Here is a 26,006-nt window from a genome sequence, read left to right on the forward strand (position 1 = left end):
AACCAGTTAACTGAGTGCCACATTGTTAACACTAACAATTCCCTAAAAGAAATGTTCCAACTACTATCAACACTAATAAATATGAACGTTACTAGTACCTTTTAGAATTTATGTAATGAGACCTAATTGCATAAATCTATCTAGAAAAATCATTTCAAATTTTTTATTTATTAAAGTGTGCTTTAATACATCTTTTATAGATCAAATTCCAACATTCTAGAGAAGACAAGAAAGTGGGGAATCCCAAAAGAAACCTGATATAAATCTGTGACTCACAGCCTAGTTAATTACGATACTAATTTTGCCTTATTTTCTTTTCATTGATCTCAACTTGGTTTTAGCAATAGTTAACCATCCAGCCATTGACATTGTTACCCAAACAATAAATACATCTAAGTATTAGATTGATAAACTTGGTGTTGTTGGAAACAACAAAATACCATTTACTGATATACTGTAAATCAAATAGAGTTATTAATTTGTATTGGTCTCTATCCTTTAATAAATAGTAATGAGGTTTTTTTTTTAAATTAAAGACAAAGCAAAACTGAAATCATGATCTAACTAAAGTTAATAATCAAAGAACTCTCTCTTTTTAAAAAATTTGTAATGTTTTGGCTTAGAAAACAACCACAGCTCCCAAATTTTGAAATGCTGTTTACAAAGGTGACCCACTCTGGTCTTCAGATTAAATCCAGGTTTCAGTGAAGAAATTCAACTCAGAAAGAAAAGTGGGATTTCAGTTAGAACAGAAGAAAACACCTGCTGTTAATCCCACACACAAGTGGGGGCTGAGTGTCCCAAGCAGCCACCACAGCTGTGAGTGGAGGTTGACCTCGGCTTGGCTTCTGTCTTGAGCTGGCAGGTGTCAGGACGCCATGCTGTCTGCTCAGAAACACCCGCTCTTGAAGCAGCAGTATTTATTGCTCAGTTTTGAGTGCAAGATTTCATGTGTTCGTGAATTAAGCGTCCTTGCTCCAGGCGCTCCAGCTACAGAGCACTAGTTGACACATGTGGCTTTGGCCTTGGTCATTGGACTTTGAGAAAAGGAGTTGCTTCTGTTCCCTACTGTAAAAAAATTTTTTACAGAAAAGCCTTAGAACATGCCTTAGAACCTCACAGAGTGCCTTTGGAAGGCTTGGCCTCTGAAATCTTATTAGCAAAAGCAGGCAGGGGAAGAGGGGAAAAACCTGGGTATAGTCTATATTAAAAGCTGACCTTAAAGTTGTTGGACTTAACTAGGAGTCATTTTTCCTGAATGCCAGTAAATTGTGCTAAGCCAGTTAGTTTTTTGAGGACAGGGACAGTCCACATCTTTTTAAATCAACCTCTCCCATCATATGCTCTACTAGTACTCAGAACATTGGTGAACTCTTTATAGACATCCAACAGATGTATGTAAAAGTCAAAATAGAGTTCAATGACATGCAACTTAAATCAAGACTAGAGTATTCATTCTATTGCATAAATATGATGGTAGGAATCCCCTCACTATTCTTTTCCTTTGCTCTACCAAAAATATAATTCGACTTGAACAGAATTAATGAACATTTGTATGTGTGAAAATTACCAAGTAAATTCCTTAGTTTTACAGACAGTAGGTAGACTATCATTTTTACTTACAACTTGATTTATTGAAAATATTAATAAGGATATTAAAATTTTACTGAAAACATTAAGAAAAATAATTTTCTGTTTTAAGAAAGAATAATTTTCTCACTTCAGTGATAAAATAATTTTTTTTCAGTGATAAAATAATTTGCAGATAAGAGGGAAAGGTTTTTATGTTTTTTCCCCATGTTTTTTTATTGGTGCATTATGTTTGTATATAATGGTGGGATTTGTTGTTACATACTCATACGTGCATACAATAATGACCAATATCAGTCCCTGGCACTGCTCCCCTCCCTCCCCCCTACCACTCCCAGGTCCCTTTCCTCTACTGATCTGAGTGAAAGGTTTTTATCAAGGTCATCCCAGGGTCTAGCTTCCTGTCACCCTCTGGCTCTCCTTGTTTTCTCTCATTTAGACTCTTGGGGTCTTGGGACCAATGTCCATGGCAGTGGGGAATGTGCAGTTGGGAGGCATTTCAGAAGGCACAATGCTGAGGGCAGGTACCAGATACCTGACATGACTCTGAGAATGCAGTTCTAGATCTGTGTTCAAGAGCTTTAGTATCAAAACCCCAGCATTTGAAGTCATGAAGACTGGATTAGAAGCCTGACAGACTCACAAGAGGCCTAACATAGATAAGATTTGAGTTTCATTTAGGACGTTTATGTAAGGATTATCATAATAAGTTCTGCCTTGCATTGTGGGAAAGATTAAGCAATAACAGGTGAAAGTTCTTTGTCAATGTAAAATAAACAAAATATGAGACCTGATCTGTTACTCTTAATTTCATGATAACCTCTCAGCTCTAGCTAGAGTAGTTCCTCTGTGACTGGCTCTTAGCAGAAGAAAGTATTTAGATGGAATATTGCTATGTGCCCACCTGCAGAGGCACAGCAGGGGAAACTTAAGATAGGGGTTAGTAACCTTGACTTTACTTCCTGTCTGAGCTTGTCCTTGTGTCCCAATCCTGCTAAAAACAGCTGAGAGATTAAAGGTGACTTAGAAATGCTCCAGTTCCTTACGTTGGGCTGAACCACAAAACATGACTTCATATTTAAGAACTAGAGAAGACAGCATAATTAATACCTCTAGAATGAGTATTTCCCATTAGTGCTTTTGTTCAAAGGCAGAGAAAAATCTCAAAGTGCCTAAAGAATAGACAGCTGCCCACCAAAGAAGAAATTTCTGAAAAGAGACATACATGTATGGTCGCCTGATTTATGACAAAGGTAACCTAGTACCACAACGGGGAAAAGATGCCTTTTCCATACATGGTGTTTGGTTAATTTGATATCCACTTAGGCGATAAAGTCAGGATGCTTTTTTCTCTATCATTTACAAAATCAGTTCCTAATGAGTTCAAATCCAAATATGGAAGATAAAATAATGAAGCTTTTGGTTTTTAGACTATATGTAGAAGAATCTCTTCTTGATATTGGAGTAGGCAAAGATTTCTTATGTGAAATAATAAAAAAAAACACAACTATAAAGAGAAAAAAATGTTATACTGAATTTATTTAAAATTCATTTAAAAAACACCTTAAGAAAATATAAAGGCAGTACACAGAATGGGAAAATATGTTTGCATTAACATAGCTGATGAATGACTCATTCAGAATATGTAAAGAGCTCTACTGTGTATCCCTACCCATCTATATACAGATGCATGGCATATAATATGTAATGTGTAATGAACTATAGCAAAGCAGTAGAACAATTCAATAGAACAAGAGAAAAAAGTGTGTATAGTTTATAAAAGAGGATGTAAAATGGCCAATAAATGTATAAAAAGGGGTTCAACTTACTGAACACAGAAGAAATACAAATTTTTAAAAAACATGAAATTATTACACCCCTATCAGAACATATAATGTGAAAAAGATAGAAAATACCAAGTATTGATGATGATGTGGAACAACTGAAGCTCTCATATATTGCAGATGAGGGTGTACATTGTAGAAGCCACTTGGGAAAGCTATTTGACAGGACCTACTAAAATTAAACAGGATACTCCTATTACCCAACAGAAATGAATACAACTTTTCACCAAAAGATTTGTATGAGGCTGTTTGTTGTAGCACTATTTTTAATAGCCCAGAGCTTCTAACCTTCTGGAAACAAATGGGCATCAACAGGAGGATGAATGAACGACTTATGCTATATTCATACAGTGGAATATTAGAAAGCACTAACAACCATCTACAACTATGCACAAAATTATAAGTAAACTGCATACACTTTGATCAAAAACAAGTAGACACTTACTGTGTGATTTCATTTATAAAAAGTTGACAGTGGTCAGAATAGCAGTTAACAAGTGGTGGAGAGTAATGACAAGGACATGTGACAACCAGAGCTTCTGACTTGCTGATAGTGTTGTTTCTTTAACTGAGATCTCCTTGCATAGGTATGTTCAGTTTGTGAAAATCCATTCAACATATCACATTCTGATGACAAAACATAGCTGCATGAATGTCTACATACACACACGTATTGCCATATTCATATTCCAATTATAATACAATTATAGTTCAGAAACCAAAATTTATTGAGAAATGTCACTGACATCTGTATCTTCATGCCCTTTGTATATATCTTCTACTGACCTGATGGATCTATTCAAGCTGCAATTGTTTTTTTCTAAATTACACTTTTTTTTTCTCCTCTCTCTGTTTTTTTCAGGGCCCCCCTGGTCCAAAAGGTGATAAGGTAAGAAAATTCATGACAAAAACTAATTTACTGGAAATCCATATTGGCATGACCCTGTACTGTTATATTTTGACCTTTTTAAGAAGTATCACATATGGATTTTGGCTAAAGCTGTCATCTTATCTTCCAATTATACAGGGAGAACAGGGTGATCAGGGACCTCGGGTAAGTTGTACTTTTCCTATTCTGGGCAGAAAATTAGTTTCCGGCTCCAAACTTAATGAAAGCACCCCACTGTCATAACTGCCCTCGTGCTGCATGATTTAGTAATGACTGACACAAATACCACATTGCTTGTAAGTGACAAAGCTTAATAATGACTAATGTATATATTTTGTGCATTATCTTAACCTGATGCCCATAAATAAAACATTCTGCAATAATTAGACCACTGATTAAGGGGCAGCATCACTTCTAGCTGTCCTCAGCAGCCACCTTCCCAATGACTGTTGGGTCCTTTGGGTTTGCATGCATTGTTTTGCAACATAAAGGCCATGTGGTTTTTTTCTTAAGTTAAACTTTACGTGTTATTGCATAAATGTGCTTTATTACAGATAAAAATATTAATGTATTCTACATATTTATTCTTTATCCTGTGTTGGAATAATACTTATTTGTCTGATTTTCTGCATATTTTTAGGCAGATAAAAGGTGTAACATGATTTAGCATAGTGAGAGGAAGGGCGATCTTTTATTCTTTTCAAATATGGCCCTTTAAACCATTATAACCAATGGTGAATGCTTTGTTGTTACCTTGGTAGTGCCAAGTCCTCTGCTTCACATCTGTGCCTTATTATCCAAATGTTCAGACATACTGTTCCAATGATGTAGTGGCTCTGTTCAGACATACCTTTCAATTTTCTCATGTCACTATGCACAACAGCAAGTAATTGGTTGAAGAGAGTAATTTTTTTTTCCAGTGGAAAGCACATTTGAAACTTTCAGGTTGAAAACAGAAACTATGTAGTCTTTCTTTAAAGTGTACTGTGTTTAGTTAATTATTGGATTCATTTATACTGCATAGGGCTTTCAGGGGTTCATTGGTTTGTTTTTTGCAAAAACTGCAGTTGATGCAAACCTGAAAGTTTTTTGTCTTCTTATCTCCTTGTGTTTCTTGAACCAGATAGAGGTTATGTTCTGATTTACTTTTCTTTTTATCCTTCATTCTTCATATAGAAATAATGATTACACCTTGGAGAGTTTTCAGGGTACTTATTCTAGCCAGTGACCTGCTTCAAGCTAAAATTCTCTCTTAATGGTCAAGAGAGTAAACTTCATGCTTATCTACTGCATAGAAGGGAATGGAATAAATCTCCCATTCACTTGAACTGATTAGACATTAGCCACTTGCTCTGTAGGTGATGATCATTTCACAAGGCGTGTCTCCACGTATTGATTATCATTTCTTTCTACACTCAATGCCAAAATCACTCAACTTGCCTTTCCAGGTAAGAGGGAAACTGTTTCCATTCTGAGAACTCTTCTTTTGGCAAAGGAAGTGAAGGGGTGGTTCGCAGCTTAGCTGTCATCAGTCTGCATGCAGTTCTCGTTTTCAAAAAGGTGTGTTGGCTTTCATCGTGACCAAGAGTGATGATTGATTATAAAGCTAGGCCAAATTTTCAGGATGAAACTTGAAACCTTCTGAAATTCACCTGGTTTCATGTTGCATTACAAACTAAGACTTGGACTCGGTTCCCTGAAAGTTTGTTCAAAGTTCATGAACTACTTTGACAAACCCAGACTGCCTTTCATATAGATTTCAGCCAGTTTTCACACCGACTGGGGCCAAGTTTCACACGATTCAGGGGCCATTTAGCATTTTGGGTAGAAAAGTGGCAAAAAAATCATACTATTTTCTCCAGGATTTTACTTTGTATTGAAGGAATTTGGATTTAATTCATAATGTGGGATGGATCTTCATAGGCAATATCCTAAATGTCCTGGAAGGCATATGTGAAAGAGAATGAGAACCCACTGAATTTACTCATCTTTCCCCAGATTCCTAATTTAGAAACAAAGCAGGTCACATTCAGTGCTCTTAGAATTTTATAAACATTCCTTTCTAGTAAGATAATATTTAAGGTAGTATTAGCTTACTTATCGGGAAATTTATCATGTAAAGATAGAAATGTGAAGATTTCATATTTCCAGAGAAGCAAGAGTAAGTTAGAACTGGAGAATCTTCAATTTCAATGAAAATTAATTATCCTATCAATCATTAAGGCACACTGTTGCAATTAGTGTTAACTGGACACTCTTTTTTATTTTAATGCAGTCTTTGTATTTGAATACCCCATCCATTTTCATCCTATCACAGATTTTGAGTTCCACTTTTTGTTTCAAAGGATTTATTTCTTTAACTTAGCAATATGACCCTCCAAACTCCAGCTTTTCAGGTTTTTGTTAGGTGATTTTCCGTTGTGGATCCCTTACTATTCCTTGAATTTATGTAAGGGTTTTTTTGTGTGTTTCTCTTTGGCTCTTCAAATGCCAAACAGGGGTATATTAAGCCATAATGTGTGATCCAAACCAGAAAAACTCAAAGGTATGATAGAAACGAAAAATGAGAAACTATTTGGAAGTAGATACATATTAAGGCATATATGTGTTGAATGCTATATTTCAATTTACTGTGCATAATATCATGGAGACTGTGAGTCCATTTTTTCTTTCCTCTTCTATAACCACCAAATCCAACCTGCTATTATCTCATACCCTTGATTACTGCAGAAGTCTTCCAATTAATCTTCCTGCTTCCACTCTTGACCCTATATAATCTGTTTTCTCCACAGCCGCCAGAGAGATCATTTTACATTGTAAATTAGATCGTGTTACTCCCTTTTTAAAACCTTAGAATGAAATCCAAGCCACTGTGCTTGGCCTCCACAGACCTTCAAGGTCAGCCCTTGCCACCTCTGTAACCTCATGTCACACTAGCCTTCCCTGTCCCTCCCCCACCTGCCCACCACCCTCCCTCTACTTGTCCTCCCTGTGTTCTCCAGACACATCATAGTCAGACCCAACTCAGCAACTTCTCACTTGCTCTTCAGTCTTCTTGCGATTGGTTCTTCTTATTATTTGAGGTTTCATCTCAAATATCACCTCCTTGGGGAGAACTTCTCTCACTGCCCAATCTGAATCTGAAATGATCCTATTTTGTTTATTTCTTCCTTTGTTGTCTGTAAAATTTGCCCCTCCATCCTGAGAACATAAACTACAGAAGAAGGACCTTATCTCTCTTGTTCACACCGTCTTCACATAGAAAAAAGACTTCATGAATCTTTATTGAACATATGTATAAAATATTATTAAATCATTTCTGCCCTCAAGAAGCTGATAATCTCATGAGTGCCTCAGTAAAACTATGTGATTATGTTGTGTGCCTTAAGTAGCTATTCCAAGAGATGCTAGAAAAGTGAAAAATTTTCCGTATTAAGTTATTATGCTGCGGAAGAGAAGATGCTTGAGCTAAGACTTGATAAATGGGTTATCTTTAGAGGACAAAATGAAGAACAAGACATTACACATTCCAGGGGGAGGAAATAGTTTAAACAAAATTATAGAAGTAGAAGATCGAATGATCCATTTAAAGAACAAGAGCATTCTATTTTCTAAGAAAATAGGTTAAATATTAAAAAATTATATCAGGCTGATTAAATGAAGTGATATTATAGGGCCACTTGAATATCTAGTTAAGCAAGCAATAGGGAACCACTGAAGATCTTTTAGTACATCATTTGATATGTATTACCATTGGGTTTTTATTACCAAATATTCTTTATAAAAATCTAATTAAGCTGAAAACTTAGTATCAAAGTGAGAAGTTCAGCAATGGGGAGGGGCCAAGTTGGACAAGCAAGCAAGAGATTCTGAATGGGTCACCAAAATATGGAAGAAAACTCCACTTTCCCCATGGGAGCTAGAGTTTGAATTTATTTTTCTGTCATAATAACAAATATGGAGAAGACAACTGGTAATGTTAGTTATGTAATTCACGATGTACTGTGAAAGTCTCTGTGAATCTCTTTGCCTTTCTCTCGCAATTGCAGGAAGAAGGCTGCTTCAAGTCCACTCATCATGTCTGTGTCTATATTATCAGGGTGGATAAAATACAGTTCCAAGCAAGCAGAAATTCCCCCATGAATTTGAAAGCAGACTTCAGCTTATGTCTCATTGGTCACACTGACACAAAGTTATCCCAAAATGGAAGGGACAAGGAGAATGAGATTTGAAAAGGAAAGCCAGATCATCTCACTGATACAGTTTCCCATAAGTGCCAAGCTAAGGCCTGGACACACAAATAAGGAAAATCCCGGGATGGCGTTTGTAGAAGAAACTTGACAAGAGATCTTAAAGCAAAAGGTGGGAGATGGGTTCATTCTCTATTAGATTTTCACTCAGAACCAGTGACCCTGGGTGAAGGTTAAAGATTTTTTTAAAAAGTAATCTCAGGGAGAAAAATTGAAAGATTCCGTTTTAAAATGTGAAAATTCAAACTGGAACTTGGAGCTAACTGGATGGAGGAGCTGAAGTTGAAGATAAAGATAGGTTTGAAGTTTCCAGCTTTCTTACTTCATAAAATCAATCAGAAGAAAATCCAGAGTACAAATGATATGTTGAATTTTTAGTTATATTTAATTTGTGATCTCAGTGAGATAGTTCACTGTGATATTATAGCAAAGAGAAACATGATACTGGGTTTCTGAGGTGGTGCTATCACTGGAGGTGACAGTTACAGAACTGAGCTGTTCCTGAGTGAGAAGTGAAATGCTAGGGTCAGAAAAATGGTGGGAGGAAGAGTGAGGGGATGAAGTACTCTGCCTAGGATGGATCCCTTGGAAATATCCATATTTGGGGAGTGGGACTAAGACAGGTTGTCAGCAAAGACAGGGAACATTCAGAGGTAGAACCAGGACAGTGCAGAGTGTGAATACTGAAGGAAGAACTAGTTTAAAGGCATGTGGCCAATAGAATAGTCTTTATAATTTTTAAAAATTATTATAGATAGGGGTAAATCTATAGCCCCAGGAATGAGGTCCATAAAAAGCTTCTGGGTTGGTGTTTGGAGTCCTGGGATATGCTTTGTTAAGTACTGAGAGTAGAGAAGTCAGATGACATGAAGTTAAAAGGTAAATGGGAAGCAAGTTCACCATCTTTGAACACCGTTGATGGCATATGATTTAATGCGGAAGAAAGTAGGCTAAGGTTTCGGGCATCAGCTTTCTATCAGTCTCCTCTGAGCCAGTTTCAAGCTTACAGTTGTAGGTACAGCATAGCAATCATAAATATCAATTGGTTTTATTCAAGACTATAAAATTGGAGTATTAGATTTCTGCAGATGAATGAATTGTGGCATTAGAATTGTACTTCCCTGCTCAGTTCCTGGGGAGATGTCATTACAGATTTTCCATTAAACTTTGATTCGTTTTTTTTTGCACACATCACACTTCTGCAGGTAGGTTTTAAGCCTGGAGGATGAAGATGGTGCTTTATCTGTGCCATCGTCACCAGCCCAGGCTTGATTTTCTTCATCTCATCCTCACAGCTTTGCAACATCAAGTTTTGAAGACTATGATGTGGTCCTATAGTGACTCGTAGGGGCTGAATGACCTGCTGTCAGGAGTTGTAGGGGATTCCTAGACTGAATGGAAGGTGGGCCTAGTAAAGAATACCTTATCTAATAATTGTAATTTCTTATTACTTAGTCTTACCACTTGGTGACTACCTTTGTTGACAAGTTTTAGACTTCATCTCTAGGCCTTCAGCAGTTCCCAGGCATGTGCAAGGCCCTGAATTCAATCTTCTAGAACCTCTCTAGGTAGAACATAGGTAAGCAGGGCAACATTGACCCTCATCCAAGAATGCAAGATTATCCAATTACCTTCTTATAATACAGTTTTTATTTCTCAGCTCAATGGCACTATTGAAAAATTATATACCAAGAAAATTAGGAAGTGTAGATGCAGTGAGTGAAATGACTGTCCCCACGGGTTGGAGTCAGGCTGGACAGGGATCAAATTCTAACTTTACTACTCCCTGTCATTATGGTTATGATAAGGATTAATAAAATGATGTGTGAAAAATCTATAATGAGCCCTTGCCAAATCTTGACTGATAAGTCTTCCAGGATATCATGTGAGGAATCTGGGGTGAAGTAACTTGCCCAATTTGACACAGTTTGTAAGTGGTAGCAATGGAATTCAAATCCAGTTCTGTTACCCTCTAGTTTTTACTATTTCTGGTGGACCAGACTGCTTCCCTGTCAATAAGATAGTCATCAATATCAATGTGAAGTAACAGAGGTTATAGAAGTATCTATGGAGGATGGGAGATGTAGCACAGTGGCAGAGCAGTTCCCAGGTATGTGCAAGGCCCTGAATTCAATCCTCAGTACTGAAAAAAAAAATAAAATAAAATAAAATAAAAAGCATGTATTGATAAAATAAAAATAGTGGTGATATGTAATTTTTCTTCTTAATTGATGTTAACAACTGAACTGTATGAAAGATATAGCTTACTTCAACACCCCTATGAAATAGTTATTTTTAGATTCCCATTTCATAAATGAGGAAACCTAGACTTAGAAAACTTAACTATTTTGTCCAAGATAACTGAAGTGAGTGGCCAAACCAGAATTTGAACCTAAGTACTTACAAGATCACATTTTATATACACTTCTCTCAATTATCCTCAAAAGAAATTCTGTGAGTTAGTGGAACAAATATGAATATGAATTTTTTTTTTCTGATGAGGATTGGAATCAAGCAGGGACGTGACTTATTCAAGACAGTGCTGGGACCCAAATTCAAATTTCAAAGTCTGCTCTTTCCACAAAGCCAAAATGCCTCCAGATGGTGGCCAGGTCCCTTTCTAACTTTGAGATTCCATGCTTCTGTGAGTTAGATTGAAAAAGTCAGAGAATACTACACAAATATGAAGCTTTTATTTCTTTGCAATTATGATATGCACTGTCCATACAACCTGTGGAGTGCCAGCCCTCCAAAAAGTAATGAATGAATATCACATAGTAATCTTCTAGAACCTCTCTAGGTAGAGCATAGGTAAGCAGGGCAACATTGACCCTCATCCAAGAATGCAAGATTATCCAATTGCATTCTTTTTTTTTTTTTTAAAGGGAATTAATGTTTATTTCTTTTGTCTTGAATGACAATTTCAGATGATAGTTTTAATCAAAATTCAGTTAAGATATACACACTGCTTTGGGGGTACTGCATTTTTACTTCTCAGCTCAATGGCACTGTTGGAAAATTATATACCAAAATCCTGGTTATATTACCGTTAGTAATTTTTTTTCTCCAGGAAAATCTGATGAATGAAGTCTGTTTTCTGCTGTTCTTAAAGCTATTTGTATGTTCTATGGGCTATTTTGTTGATTCTGCTTTTATTCTGATCTTCTCTGCAAAAATCAAATTACATTTCTTGATCAATAACAGGACCTCATTGTCAAGTATAAAACACTGAAGACTCTTCAGGCTTTTCTCATTTTAATCTGCCTCCACTATTGCTACCACTATCTCTCTTCATTAAGTGAAATTTTTGTTTGCTCAGTTCATAAAGGTATCTGCCCTCATCATGAACCACAGCCCTGGGAATCACAGTTCTACCCAAACTTTGATGATAATGGCTCATATTTCTTTTGTCTGTTTTAGTGACTTGAAAACATAGCCTTAATAAGCAAAGCTGTTTTAATATTTAATACTGTCTTTTAAAATTGGGAAATGGTCCTGTAAATGTGGCAAATTTATTCATCAAACTGAGGCAATAAAATTAACAAACACTGTAAGTTATCTTTTCACTGTATATTAGTTTCCTAATCATTTGATTATCATTACATTGCCAAATAACCCAGAGCCCTGATAAATAAAAGATTTAGTGGTTATTGGTCTTAAATTATCAGCCAACAGCTGGTTTTAAATGAGTCCTAAGCTCTCACAGTTTCAATAAGCCACCCAGGAACTCTGCATAGCTATTTTCATAAAATTCCATTCTCTTCCTAGTACATTCAAAGTAAATTTTCATAACAGCTGGGACTATGCAAAGCTGATAGCATCTTTTAAAACATCTTCAGCAAGACAGATTAAGTTCCAGAAAAGGAAAGCATTTAGAAGTTTATTTTATTATCTTAACCTTTGTTGACTTAAATGATTAAACAGATTTTTTGGCCCTGCTAAAACATTTAGGCCTGGATATTAATTTGATGTTCTTATTTATTTAACCCTTGCCTTCCTCTTTAGAATCAATGAATACACTACTCATTGGGTCCTGAATGTATTGCCTATAAAAGGGAATGGATATAACATAGTGAAAGAATTAAATTGTGAGAAAATTATTTTAATGCTCCCAGTTTCAGCACAGTTGGCATGGATACAGCAAGCTCATCATAATGTGCAAATATTCTTTTTATATTATCCATTTAGGGTTCTCCTTTTGAGTGTTCTCTTTCACCCTTTAAACCGTTAATAGTTGATATTTTGAATTAAACCCAGGTACCTTTTAAAATTTCTCCTGATGTGGGTCAATTTGGAAAATAAATTATTTTTACAAGGGATGGTTGATATGTGGACAATATTTCCCTTGGAATTCAGTGTTGTAAATTATGTGTCAGGGTTACTGATTGAGTGGGTAGACTCGTGGAATAAGAAAAAAGAGGTATTTTGAAAGGTTAAGGAATAATGACCCTGCCTACATCGTATCACTTTAAGTCTTGTTTTTCTTTAATATAAAAAATTACATAAGTGAATCTATCCCTATTGAATAAATCCAATCCCAGCACATCTTCTGGTGAAGAATTCTGGATAACGATGATAACCAATTTAAATAACCATTGGACTTCTGTCTTTTAAGCACAGTAACATTCATGTCAAGTAATTATTTTGTTCCATTTTACAAAGTAAAGGGAAGTTTTCCTCTGTCTACACTTTTATCCACACATCTTACTTCAACTGCAATATTCTTATTTTTACTTTTTGTGACACATACTTTACACTGTTTTAGATTAATGTGCACCATTTCACATTCTTCTTGAAATTGAGTAGAAAGATTTTAGATGAAAGAGAATATGTATCTTATATTTAATATTATTTCTATTTCTTTTGCTATAACTGGTGCCTTTTGTAATATATTAAATAAGTAATTTAAAGACTTCCTTGATAGGTAGCACATTAGTGATCCTCCCTCAAACATAAAACTATACAGAAGATGTTATTCACTTTGCCTTATAGTTAAGCAAGCTAGTTTTTGTTTGAATTCAAATATAAGATTCTTAGATTTGTCATAACTATATAAATTTTAGCAATTATTTGCATTGATAACTGCAACTGAAGCATATAATTAAATGTGGAGGGAATGGTAGATTTGGAGTTGGTGACTTTCAATATTATATAAAAGAGAGTAAGCTTTTAGTCAGTATACTAATTTGTATTTGCAATGGACAAAAATTTCAATTTAAATTATAGTTGGAAGTGTTTATTAAAATGGGCCTATTGCAAATACATAATATAGTAATTTATAAGCAATTTAACAAAATTCAACATTATTGCACCCATTCTTTTTTCCATCAAGTGCAGAATTATATTGCAGCTGGAAAAGTTTGAAGTGAATTAACCAAAAGAAATCAAGAAAGTATGAAATGGCAGATTCTAGTGTTGTATTGGAATTTAGAGAAGGGGCTAGCAGGCCCTTTTTGATTCTTCCTCGTAGAAGGGCTGGAACAAGGGCTTATGCATTGACAGGTCATGTTCAGGGGGAACAGTTCCTGTAGGTCTGGATGAGATGGGTCTCTGGAAAGTCATTTAATGCCAGACAGCAGCATCCTTTCATAAGCATACCTGACTAATGTGTCCAGCAGCTCCTTGTAGTAGACACAGTCTGTAAATCACAGTTGGCAAACAGGACCGGCTTTGCAGGAAGAAAGATGTCAGTTACAAGGTCCAAATTCAAATGCAGTTATGCGGTGACTTTGGGGAAAGTAAGGAAACTTGACTTTTCATCTCTTAGAAGTCAGCTAAACTTTGAAGAATGCTGGCTGATATTAAGAGAAACCTTTGCTGACCTCTAATGAGCTAATAGTGTTTCTTTTTTTTTTTTTCTTTTCTTCCCCCCTGGTTCTGGGGATTGAACCCAGGGTCACTTTACCACTGAGCCACATCCCCAGCCTTTTTTTTTTTTTTTTTTTTTTTTTTTGAGATAGAATCTCACTAAGTTGCTTAGGGTCTCATTAAGTTGCTGAGGCTGGCCTCAAACTTGTGATCCTCCTACCTATATCTCCGAGCTACTGGGATTACAAATGTGTACCACCACACCACATCTGATGCTTTTTTTTTTTAAGCACAGAGGATAACAGTAATAGTAATAATGCTAAAGTAACACAGTTGTTTTCACAATTCTACTACCATAAAAAACTTCTGGGAGTTTTTCTCATGCTTTATTAGCTTGTGACTTCAGCATGAATCTGGTGATAAAGGTGTCAGTGATGAAAAGGTGAGATTACAAACCTCCAGTGCAGCATCCAGAACATCAATGACCTAAATCACTGTTTCTAGTCAGCTTTACAGCCTGAAATAATTTATAAGAATTAAGAATTAAGCCTGGATTGATGGCACATGCCTGTAATCCCAGAAGGTCAGGAGGCTGAGGCAGGAGGATGGCAGTTTAGCAAGGCCCTAAGCAACTTAGCAAGACTCTGTCTCAAAATAAAAAATTTAAAAAAAAATGGGCTGAGGATGTGGCTCAGTGATTAAGCATCCCTGGGTTCAATCCCTGGTACCATAGATAGATAGATAGATAGATAGAGTAAGTAGGAAAATTATGGTGGGGAGGTAAGAAGAAAGAAATTGCCACAGCAGGGTGACAATGCTGTTCTGGCTTAAAGCCCACGATTGTGGTGTGCAATGGCAGAACTAACTGTAACCTTAGGAAGTACAAGGAAACAACAGGTGGCAATTTCTACCTCTTTCGCCATGTCTTCAAAAGAATGTGTCAGCCCGAACAGTCTGAGTTTGTTGGCAGAGAGAAGAAAGGCTTAGAGAGATACCATCCAACTTTTAATTAAGAATAATATTCAATTGTTTTCTAGTATATTTTTATTCTTTGGGCCTTTTGTCAGGCTTCCTATTTTTAGAAGTTGAGTCGATCTGTTTATCTAGACTATTTCAATTGTGGCCCAACCTTGAAATCTGTCTCCAGAATCTTGACCTCACCATCACAAAGAGGAGACATCACTTTGAGAGATTTCCGGGATGGCCAAAAGGAAATTCTTTCACTCATAAGATAGGACACACAGGATGAAGGCTGTGCGGACGCGCATGTGCTAACCAACCAGGGAATCTTCTGAGACATGCCTTCACTCTAAGTTACATCTGCTATGTTGTTTTGATTGTCTTCTGAGAGTTTCCCAAGTTGTTTCTCAGACTAAGAATTATCAAATGATTGCCTTTTTTGCAACCAATTATTTAAAATGCTGTACTGTGCTTCATTCTGTGTGACTAATTCTTAGACTAACCATAGATAAATTTTATATACACATTTATTTGTATATTTACCCATAATGACTCTTGCCTGTAATATCTGTGAAACAAGAGTTGTCCACAAGTACAGGTTTTTTAACCTGTGCAAGCTCTAAACACAAATAAATATGAACCTATTCTTATTTATATTCTAATCCCTATTAAGAAAAGATAGGTATGTGTTCAAAGCAATCTGTACAGTTTTCTGGATAACTCAATATATCTTTCATAAACTCCTTTTTTAAATAAATGGCTCTCTATTCAGTGTGGAATTTTAGAATTAAAGACAACATAATTAACCTTTAATAATTCAGTGCTTAATTTTTTTTCTTGCACATTCAGCAAACAAAGAAAACTATTTGTATTGTTCCCTTGCACAATTGCAGAGAGACAAGCTCAGTGACCATTATTTTTTTAATGTATTTTTCTTTTTTAGTTGTAGATGGACACAATACCTTTATTTTATTTATTTTTCTGTAGTGCTCAGGATAGAACCCAGTGCCTCACACTTGTTAAGCGAGTACTCTACTACTGAGCCACAACCCCAGCCCTCAGTGACCATTCTTGACTAGCACACCAAAAATGATTCTGATTCCAAGATACAGTCAGTCCACTGACAGTTGTCTTTTTTGTTTTGTTTTGTTTTTGTTTTAATTAGTTATATATGACAGAATACACTTTGATATATCATATATAATGGAGTATAATTTCTCATTCTTGTTGTATGTGATGTAGAATCACACTGGTCATATAGTTATATATGTACATAGGGTAATAATGTCTGATTCATTCTACTAACTTTCTACCCCCAAACCCCCTCCCCTCCCTTCACTCCCCTCTACCTAATCTAAAGTAACTTTATTCTTCCCTAGGCCCCCCATGGCTATTGTGAATTAGCATCTACATATCAGAGAAAACACTTGCCTTTTGTTTTTTGTTTGTTTGTTTGTTTTTTGGGAATTGGTTTATTTCCCCCAACATGATATTCTACAGCTCCATCCATTTACCTGCAAATGCCATAATTTCATTCCTCTTTAAGGCTAAATAATTTCCCTTTTCTTAATTGCATGGTAATGGAGGGAGACCCTCATTGTTATACAAAATTACATATAAGAGGTTGTGAGGGGAATGGGAAAATAAACAAGGAGAGAAATGAATTACAGTAGATGGGGTAGAGAGAGAAGATGGGAGGGGAGGGGAGGGGGGATAGTAGAGGACAGGAAAGGTAGCAGAATACAACAGTTACTAATAGGGCATTATGTAAAAATGTGGATGTGTAACCAATGTGATTCTGCAATCTGTATTTGGGGTAAAATTGGGAGTTCAAACCAACTTGAATCTAATGTATGAAATATGATATGTCAAGAGCTTTGTAATGTTTTGAACAACCAATAAAAAAATTACAATCAGCATACTATAGTGACATAGCTATACCAATGTTTATTGCAGCTGAATTCAGAATAGCTAACCTGAGGAACCAACCTAGATGCCCATCAATAGATGAATGGATAAAGAAACTATGGTATAGATACACAATGGAATGTTACCTAGCAGTAAAAGAGAATAAAATTATGGCATTTCCAGGTAAATGAATGAAGCTGGAGAATTTTATGCTAAGTGAAGTAAGCCAATCCCCAAAACTAAAGGCCAAATGTTTTCTCTAATTAGTGGATGTTGATCTGTGATGGGGAGGGGCATGGGAAGAATGGAGAAACTTTGGATTGGGCAAAGGAGGGGGGGAGGGGTTATGGGGGTAGAAAAGATGGTGGAACTAGATGACATCATTACTCTAGGTATATGTATGATTGCATGAATGGTGTGTCTCTACATCATGTACAACCAGAGAATTGAAATGTTGCGCTCTATTTGTGTTTGATGAATTGAAATGCATTCTGCTGTCATGTACAACTAAGTAGAACAAATAAAAAAAGAAAAAGGCTAAATAATATTTCATTGTGTATATATACCACATATTTTTTATCCATCCATCTGTTGAAGGGAACCTAGGTTGGTTCCGTAGTTTAGCTATTGTGAATTGAGCTCCTATAAACATTGAAGTAAGTGGCTGCATCACTGTAGTGTGCTGATTTTAAGTCCTTTGGGTATAAACAGAAAAGTGGGATAACTGGGTCAAATGGTGGTTCCATTCCAAGTTTACTAAGGAATCTCCATACTGCTTTTCATAGCGGCTGCACCAATTGGCAGTCCCACCCGCAATGTATAAGTGTACCTTTTTCCTCACATCCTCACCAACATTTATTGTTGTTTGTATTCTTGATAATTGCCATTCTAACTGGGGTGAGATGAAATCTTAGTTTCATCATAGTCTTTGAGGGACAAATGTTTGCCTTGACTTAAATGTTAGAGAAAAGTTGAAAACAATTCCAGAGAAGTCAGTTGCCTTTTCTTAGGTGTCTTATTTCCTTTTCTTCCTTAGTGGTTGAGAAAGTCTAAAATGTCTTAGAATGCCAGTACCAAAATTTCTTTTTAGAAACAAACTGATCCTGAGGAGTCTCTTATATGTTCCTTGCAGGCAACAAAAATTTTAGTCTTGTAGTTTTTTAGCCTTGATTCTACCCCATCCTCAACTCATTTTTATCCTACTGAACTGTTCTTTGAGAAGGTAAGTTTTGAAAAGCTTATAAATCATTAGCATAGTTTTATCAGGTGTTTTGAAAACCAGAAATTATTTCGTTTTTTGAGGATGGCTGGTATCCATCATATGGCAGAAAACCACTAGTTTCAAGTTAACCATTTTCACTGAGTTTTACATTTCTGTCATACTATGTTCTCATTATGGAAATCATTTATAATCTATTTGATAATAACTAATTTTGATGAAATTATCAAAATTTCATCAAAATTAGTTATTTTTAAAATAACTAATTATTAAAAGAGACTATTCTACCTTTTAACCATCAATTGTTCTCTCTCTGCCAGATGTTTATATTCAGAGCTTCACCCCATGACACATGCCATTTTTATTTGGGGGCATAGATAAAAAATGCATTATTTTTGTGTCAACAAAGCAAAGTTGCTAAAGGATCTTCAGTGTTAGGGAACTCTAGAACACAACGTTAGAAAGCCATTCTCTGTATGTATATTTTTGCTCAGTATGAAATTACTTTTCAGTCTTGTAACCTTTGTTTTAGTAGTCATTTACAATTATTCCATAATATTGTAAAAGGAAATGGGTTTTGAGGAGTTACAGGAAGAAAGGACTATCTGGAGATCTATTAAATACTTTGGATCTGTTCAGAAAGTTAATGTGGAGATTTACAACTTCACCCTTCATCTTATGTTTTTAGGCAGAAAAGTCAAACAGAATTGAAATGGAGACAGCTCTTCACATCACCGTTACAGTGGTGACTGCTCCTGCTGTAACTCTATGCTGGTCTGTGGTATTACTTCCACTTTGGAGCCGTGTCCTTCTAATAAAAAGTGTCAGGGAAGAATGCAAAGTTTGAGTCCGGATATCTACCCAGAATTTTGTATAGTGATGTGACCATAACTCTAGATTTTTAAAATGTGTCAAATGAAATGGCATGTGCCAACATGGTTGTAGTTTGAGAAACTGTCACAACTTATATGGGATTTTTTTTTTCAGTGTAGAGACTAACGTCCTGGATTGTAGTGGGGGAAAAGAGTTCAATGTCTCTATTTTTCCTTATTGGAATGTTTGCTCTATTTTGTGCAATCTTCTCTCTGTATTTTGAGTTAATAATACTCAAGGGAACAGATTAGAGGCTGCAAACTGGTAGCTTATGGACCAGGTTCCAGTAGTTTATCTTATTGATTTTCCCAAATTAGTTGCGAACATTTTGATATTGAATAATTTATATTAAAATCTTAAAAATTTCTCTTGGAAAATGGGCAGATCTGGCACTCTTGGGTCCAGCTTTTTGTTATACTTTGAGTTGGCAGAAACTGAATGGAGCTCCTCTGCTATAAGTGGGATGCAAATTCTGCTTACCTATAGGGACACCCAGCCTGCTTCGTTGTTTATTGACATACAGGTGTGATCCCTGCTGGTAATGGACTTTTTTCAATATTAAGTTTTTTCTACTTCTGCTATTACGATACTATGAACTTTTCCATCTTAACATGCAGTCAGGTGGGTCACAAAACAGTTAATACTAAATCATTTATTCCCTGGGAAAATAATAATATTATGGCCTTTAACATAATTTACATACCATTTGGTTTAAAATTACATGGAATTCTTATACAGGTGACTGTCCACTGGTGCTACTGGAGAATTTTATTAGTATACCAAGTCTGGTCAAAGGTTAAAATTAGTATTAGTTCAAACTTGGTAGTTTTATATCAATATTCCAATATAATGTATGTTTTCTTTAAGAATTTTTTTGTCTAAAATATAAATTACAGAATAACAAATTTTCAGAAGTTACCTGTCACATATAGAATAGACTAACAAGTAAATAATGTTTAAATGATAAGTTTTAATCCCTTGATAATATGTTTAAAATTAGAAACATCGCAGACTTTGAAGGATAACCCTAGAGAGTCACTCCTTTGAGGAAAATGTCATAAATTTAAAAATTTATGCCAGGTTTTTTTCCCTTTATGTTAGCTGATTACTTAAGGCAGTTTAGTTTAGATACCTGTACAGGGCGGAGCTCAAGTTCATGGATATTTAAAATCATGTTATAAAGTTGTTGTGTGGCTTTCTTTAAAATCACATGATTTCTCTTACAAATAATAGTCAGCATATGTTTAGAAACAATTATTTTTTAACACATTGTGCGTGTTTCCTGGGTTTTTATAGGTGGATTAATTGATACATTTTCCCTTATTAAAAATTATAAAAATTATTAAATATTATAACAAAATTGCCTTATTGAGGCATCAATAAAAAAAACAAGGGTATGGATTGTTTGGAATTATCTCCAATAGTTGTACTGACAAATCTTCAGAGGGAGAACTCATTTCAGTGCGTATTGTTTGATTATTTTTTCTGAGTCCTCCTTATTGTAAAACTGATTTGAAGCCAGGTGTGGTGGTGCCGGCTTGTAATCCCTGCAGCTCCAGAGACTGAGGCAGGAGGGTTGCAAGTTCAAAGCCAGCCTCAGCAAAAGTGAGGTGCTAAGTAACTCAGTGAGACCCTGTCTCTACATAAAATACAAAATAGGGCTGGGGATGTGGCTCAGTGGTCAGGTGCCCTTGAGTTTAATCCATGGTATTCCCTCTCAAAAAAAAAAAAAAAAAAAAAAAAAGAATTGAAACCTGATTTCTCTGAGTGCAACAAAGAATTTGAAAGGGTGGTCCAAAGTGTTCAAAAAAAAGATGACATAAAAAACATATATATTTCCATTTATGCAAAAGAGTTATGTACATCTGCAGATTTTTTCCTACTGTGTTTTTAACTACCAATAATGTAGTAATTACAAGCTAGCTTTTATTAGAATTAAAAGTCATTTGGCAATGCCATAAAGAGTTTCCAGACAAATATCATGTTCTATTTTAAGAGAGTGGCAAGGAGGAAGATAATACGGTTAGGAGAAATTCACTTTCTGCCCTATCAAACGTTCTCTCATAACTACAAAATTCTACAGCCAGACAATTGCCTAAACCTCCTCAGGGGTATCCAAATTTATGGTTCCCAAATACTATTCAGGCACCTCCAATGACAAGGAGCTCACTCTCTTACAAGCAGACTCTTCTGATTCTAGGCAGTCCTAAATATTACAAACAATTCATTTACTGAGCAAATATTATTGCTCCTGCCTTTGAATCAGTGTCGACTTTTCTCTATTTCCTGCATGTTTAGTTTTAGTCCTGTATTCTGAAATAATTACTCTTCCATAGGACAATCCTTAAGTGAGTTTGTAAAAATCCTGCAGCCCAAGGTTAGAATGAACCCCAAGGTCCTGCTTGTCCAAACTCTTATTGGGTACATCCCTCCACAAGAGGTGGCCTAGTGAAACTGAATACACTTCCGGTGGTGCGGGTTATGCACTGTGCTTTCTACTCAATGTTAACTCTATTTAAAGTACTTCTCATGCCAGGTGTGATGGTGCATGCCTGTTACCCCAGTGACTTGGGAGGCAGAGGCAGGAGGATTACAAGTTCCAGGTCAGCCTGGCCAACTTAGTGAAACCCTGTCTCAAAAAATAAAAAGGTCTGGAGAGGTAGCTCAGTGGAAGAGCACTCTAGATTCAATCCCCAGTACATACTTACCTACAAAAATAAAGAAATAAATACCTCTTATATCCCAATTCCTCTTCTGCTCTAACCACATCTCCTTATGTATTTGTCATGTGCCAGTTTTGTTACTGCTTGTTCTCTGAACATGTTCCTGTTTGTGTCTTTGTGAAAGGGTAAATAAATGCCCAGAAATGAAGCCCATAATCTAGGTATGGTCCAGCCCAAGTAAAGTGCAATAGAAGCAACTATTAAGTTCATGTTAATACAGCCTAGAATTCGATTAGCTTTGGACTACATTGGCATCTATACCATATAGTAATATATAGGTTTATTATCACCTTAAATTCTAAAGCCTTTTACTATTATGAATGCTCAGCTCCTTGATTGTGCATTTACGTGGCATCACTTGTTTATTGAATCCACATTCTTTTCCTTACTTCTTTCTATCCCCACATTATTATAATGTGTTCATCATTTCATTCTGCTGACGTCCCTCTCTCTACTGATCCTGCAATCCAACAAGTATCATTTTCCTTCTTTCCCCCCCATTTTCTGGAGTTCTGAGATTCAGAAACAGATATACATGTATAGACAAAAATTATTCCCAGATCACAAGTCTGAGAATCTGATTGGTTGGTACAAATGTTGAATGGGTCAGGACCAAGGGCATGAATTATGTGATCAGTTAAGCCCTATTTTCTAGGTAGATTGTGCAGCCAGTTATAAATTCACTGATTTTAATAGATTTTAGTTCAGGTTTCTCAGGTTAGTATCCAAAGGCAGGCAGTACAAGAAACTGACAGATCTCTTGCTGTAATTCAGTTACGTATGTACCTCCATCTACTAGTTACCCTTTTAAAAAAAGGAAATAAATACAGCATTTTAAAACTGTAATGCTTCTGTAAACGTTCACCAACATTCCTTTTAGTCACCTGTTACAGCCTTGATTTACATCAACACAAATTTTACCAGTCTTTCTATTTCTTGTTCTGTTTCTTCTTCCACTTTCCACAAAAGTAGAAACTGTACAATTGGATCATGTTTTGAGGGGAAAAATGCTCGTTATTTTGAAAGTAATTTCCTCAAGCCAAGACATATTTAGATCCCCAAGGTTTTTGCTTTTATAGTTTCTTTATTTTTCTTGGTATTGAATAGTTCTGATATTTATGGCAATTTTTAATGCAAATAGCTATTTTCTGTTTGACAGAGAAATAGAAACGAAAATGAAATTGGTTCCTATTGCTTTCTTCTTTCAACTCGTAACCTTTTACTATAGGCCTATTTCTTCATCATTGTGCTCTTTCTGATTCTATCTGAAAAAATACTCTTCCTGAGTCTCTTAGAATTTCACCTCATGCCCTGAGGGCTCCACATACTCCTGACACAGATCATGGTGTACCATCCCCTCTGCCTTAATTTAATTAATTTGACTTTCACTTCCTCTTTCTTCCTCTCCTTTTATCCAATTAGACAGTCATAATGAAGGAAACCCTACAAAGAATAAGAGAGTAGAAGGAAGTCCACTCTACTTCTTAATTATTAAGAGCTTACAATCCACAAAGTGGATAATGATACTTTGTACAAAAATTGATTCAGGCATGTCCTTTGCACATATTTTTTTTTCCTCAATCGAGTTTGTTTTATGTCACTTTTCAACTTCCCTGGTATTTCACAATTTCAAGAAATAGGACAATTGTACAATTGATGTTAATGAATCTTCACCTCATCTGGATGTAATGTTATGGAGCTTTGTCCCATCGCTGTGAAATGATAAATTACTCTTCCTCTCTTTTCGTTTCATTATTGTTAAGAGCCCATGTCAACCAAGGAGAATGGTTGACAGTGCCTTATGTAAAAATAAGCAATGCAGTTTCAGTAATGACATGACAGGCCTCCATCTTGTAATTTTTTTAGCCACATATGGGAATCATAAAAGTTGTAGCTGATGAGGTGATAGAACTGGTACCTTATCTAAGTATCCCAGATGCCACCTGGTTTTTAACACATAAACTTTGTTCCTTATGGGTACTGAAATTGGAGACCCAGTCGAGAAAAAAAAGGATCTATGAGGCACATCTGTATTTTGTAAATTGGGCTATTACTTTTATATCTTTTAAGACATCAGAGAAAGTTTTTTCCTTGGTCTTGATTGTGTATGTATTCAAACATAGAGCACTGTCAGTCTTCTATTTGTTGTCAAATAAAGAAAATACATACATCATTTAACATTTACTAAATTGGAAGATCGTGTTATGCTTTGAATTAGTTCATGAAATCATGGGAAGAAAAAAAATCTAGCTTCTGTTGTATATGGATGAATTCCTTTGACAAATGGAATATTAAGTACCTTTAAATTGGGAATTGATCCCATTAAAAATTGCATATAAAGCTTATTTTGAGACCTCATTTTCAGTTGCTTTGGAAAACAATGAAATCTTTATTCTTGACTTTTTGACTGGCCTATGATCATGTAAGTATTTGAAATTTGAAAGTATAAAAAGAAATTTGAGGTATAAAATATCAAATATCATCACCAGTATTATTTCAAGTAAACCATATGTGCAAATATACATATCACTTTTAGAAATTAAATATAATAAACACTCTAGCATGTGATATACAGCTTAATATAAAAATGTACTGCATTTCCTCATCAACCACAACTAGGAAATTAAAACCAAAAAAGTAGAATTTCATATTATAATTTCTAATATCCATATAATTATAAACTTTAGATTTAGTTTCCCAGAAGTCAGGAAATTCTTTTCCGAGATTCCCAGAGAAACCATAATTCTCATGTAGATTACACAGCCCTTTTCATTCAGAGCTCAAATCATGGGCCTCCTTCCCAAAGGATGCATCACTGTGGAATCCAATTCTCCCTTTTAAAAAGGAATTACACCTTGTTTTGTGCTTCTTGTAGAGATACTGTATAGCAATCATATTTTGAATTTTTTATGACTTAACAGTGCTCTGAATTATAGCCTGAGATTGATACGGTAAGAACTTGTAGGCTTTTCTTCAATGCTAAGGCAGCAAAATAAAGTACCCGTCAGTGGGGTAAGCATTTCTGTTATGTGACACAGCCCTTCTACAGTAGTTCTGATTCTAACTCAACATTCAAAATTATCATATCACTGATCTTTAACTGGTGGTCTTTGCCCAAATCTTACCCTCATATACATTTTCATTTGGATTATAAAATGCATTAAACTAAACTGGAATTGGTAACTTGGATTTCTGGTTTCTCCTGAAGCAAGGGCAGATTTAGAAGCATTAGGTCTGCTTTCTCCTGTGGCAAAAATCAGTTGAATGGTGATGGCTTCCTGGTAGCCCCAATTGTACTCTCCTCTTCAGCCAAGTCCCCCCACTTCCTTTGTGTTAAACCTGCTTCTTTATGTCATCTGCTTCATCTTTATTGTTGTTTTGTGTTTATTCCGTGTACACAAGAAATATCAAATCTAATTAATTACAGGGTTACTTAACTAATCATATGTTCTAACTCACAGTCTGTAAATGGAAACATGAAGATTTCAAGAGTATCTTCAAGCTTCAGCCTCTATTTTAGTTTTTGTAATTTAATCCTGGGAAACACTAAAAATTGGAATGTAGACTAAATGGGAATATTACAGAACAGAAACAGATTAGCCAGATTGGCAAGTGAAGAAAGTACCTGGAATAGTACCACCATGAGTAACAGTACTCTCTGGTGACTCTACTAAGTACTCCATTATCTTTGTTACTAAGATCACTTTTGGAAAGTTCTGGTATCCCAAGGGGTATCAGGCATTTACTGTGGGCTGAATTTTATTTATGGGGAGTGGTAAACTTCACAGGTTGAATAAGAAGTACAAAGATAGCTGTCTGCCCAATGTAGCTAAGGCCCATGGGACTCTCAACAGCTTTTTTATGAAGTGGCTGCCAGGCATCTGTCTACTCTGTTGGAACAAGAAAAGAGGCTACCATACACAGTGCATGCCCAAGGAATTT

At 35.7% G+C, this 26,006-nt stretch overlaps 1 protein-coding gene across 1 annotated transcript in view; it reads left to right on the forward strand.

The window, feature by feature from the left end:
• The window catches only part of Col25a1 (collagen type XXV alpha 1 chain), a 468,385-nt gene that overhangs the window by 309,849 nt on the left and 132,530 nt on the right, over positions 1-26,006 (forward strand). Inside the window, exons 6-7 of the mRNA XM_058583779.1 lie at positions 4,297-4,323; positions 4,462-4,488. Coding sequence (XP_058439762.1) covers positions 4,297-4,323; positions 4,462-4,488 — 54 coding nt within the window. The remainder of the gene's footprint in view (positions 1-4,296; positions 4,324-4,461; positions 4,489-26,006) is intronic.

The sequence above is a fragment of the Marmota monax genome, unplaced genomic scaffold (assembly GCF_021218885.2).
Source record: "Marmota monax isolate L192 unplaced genomic scaffold, Marmota_monax_Labrador192_F-V1.1 WCK01_AAM20220418_F8-fsc00002, whole genome shotgun sequence".
NCBI classification, from domain to species: Eukaryota; Metazoa; Chordata; class Mammalia; order Rodentia; family Sciuridae; genus Marmota; species Marmota monax.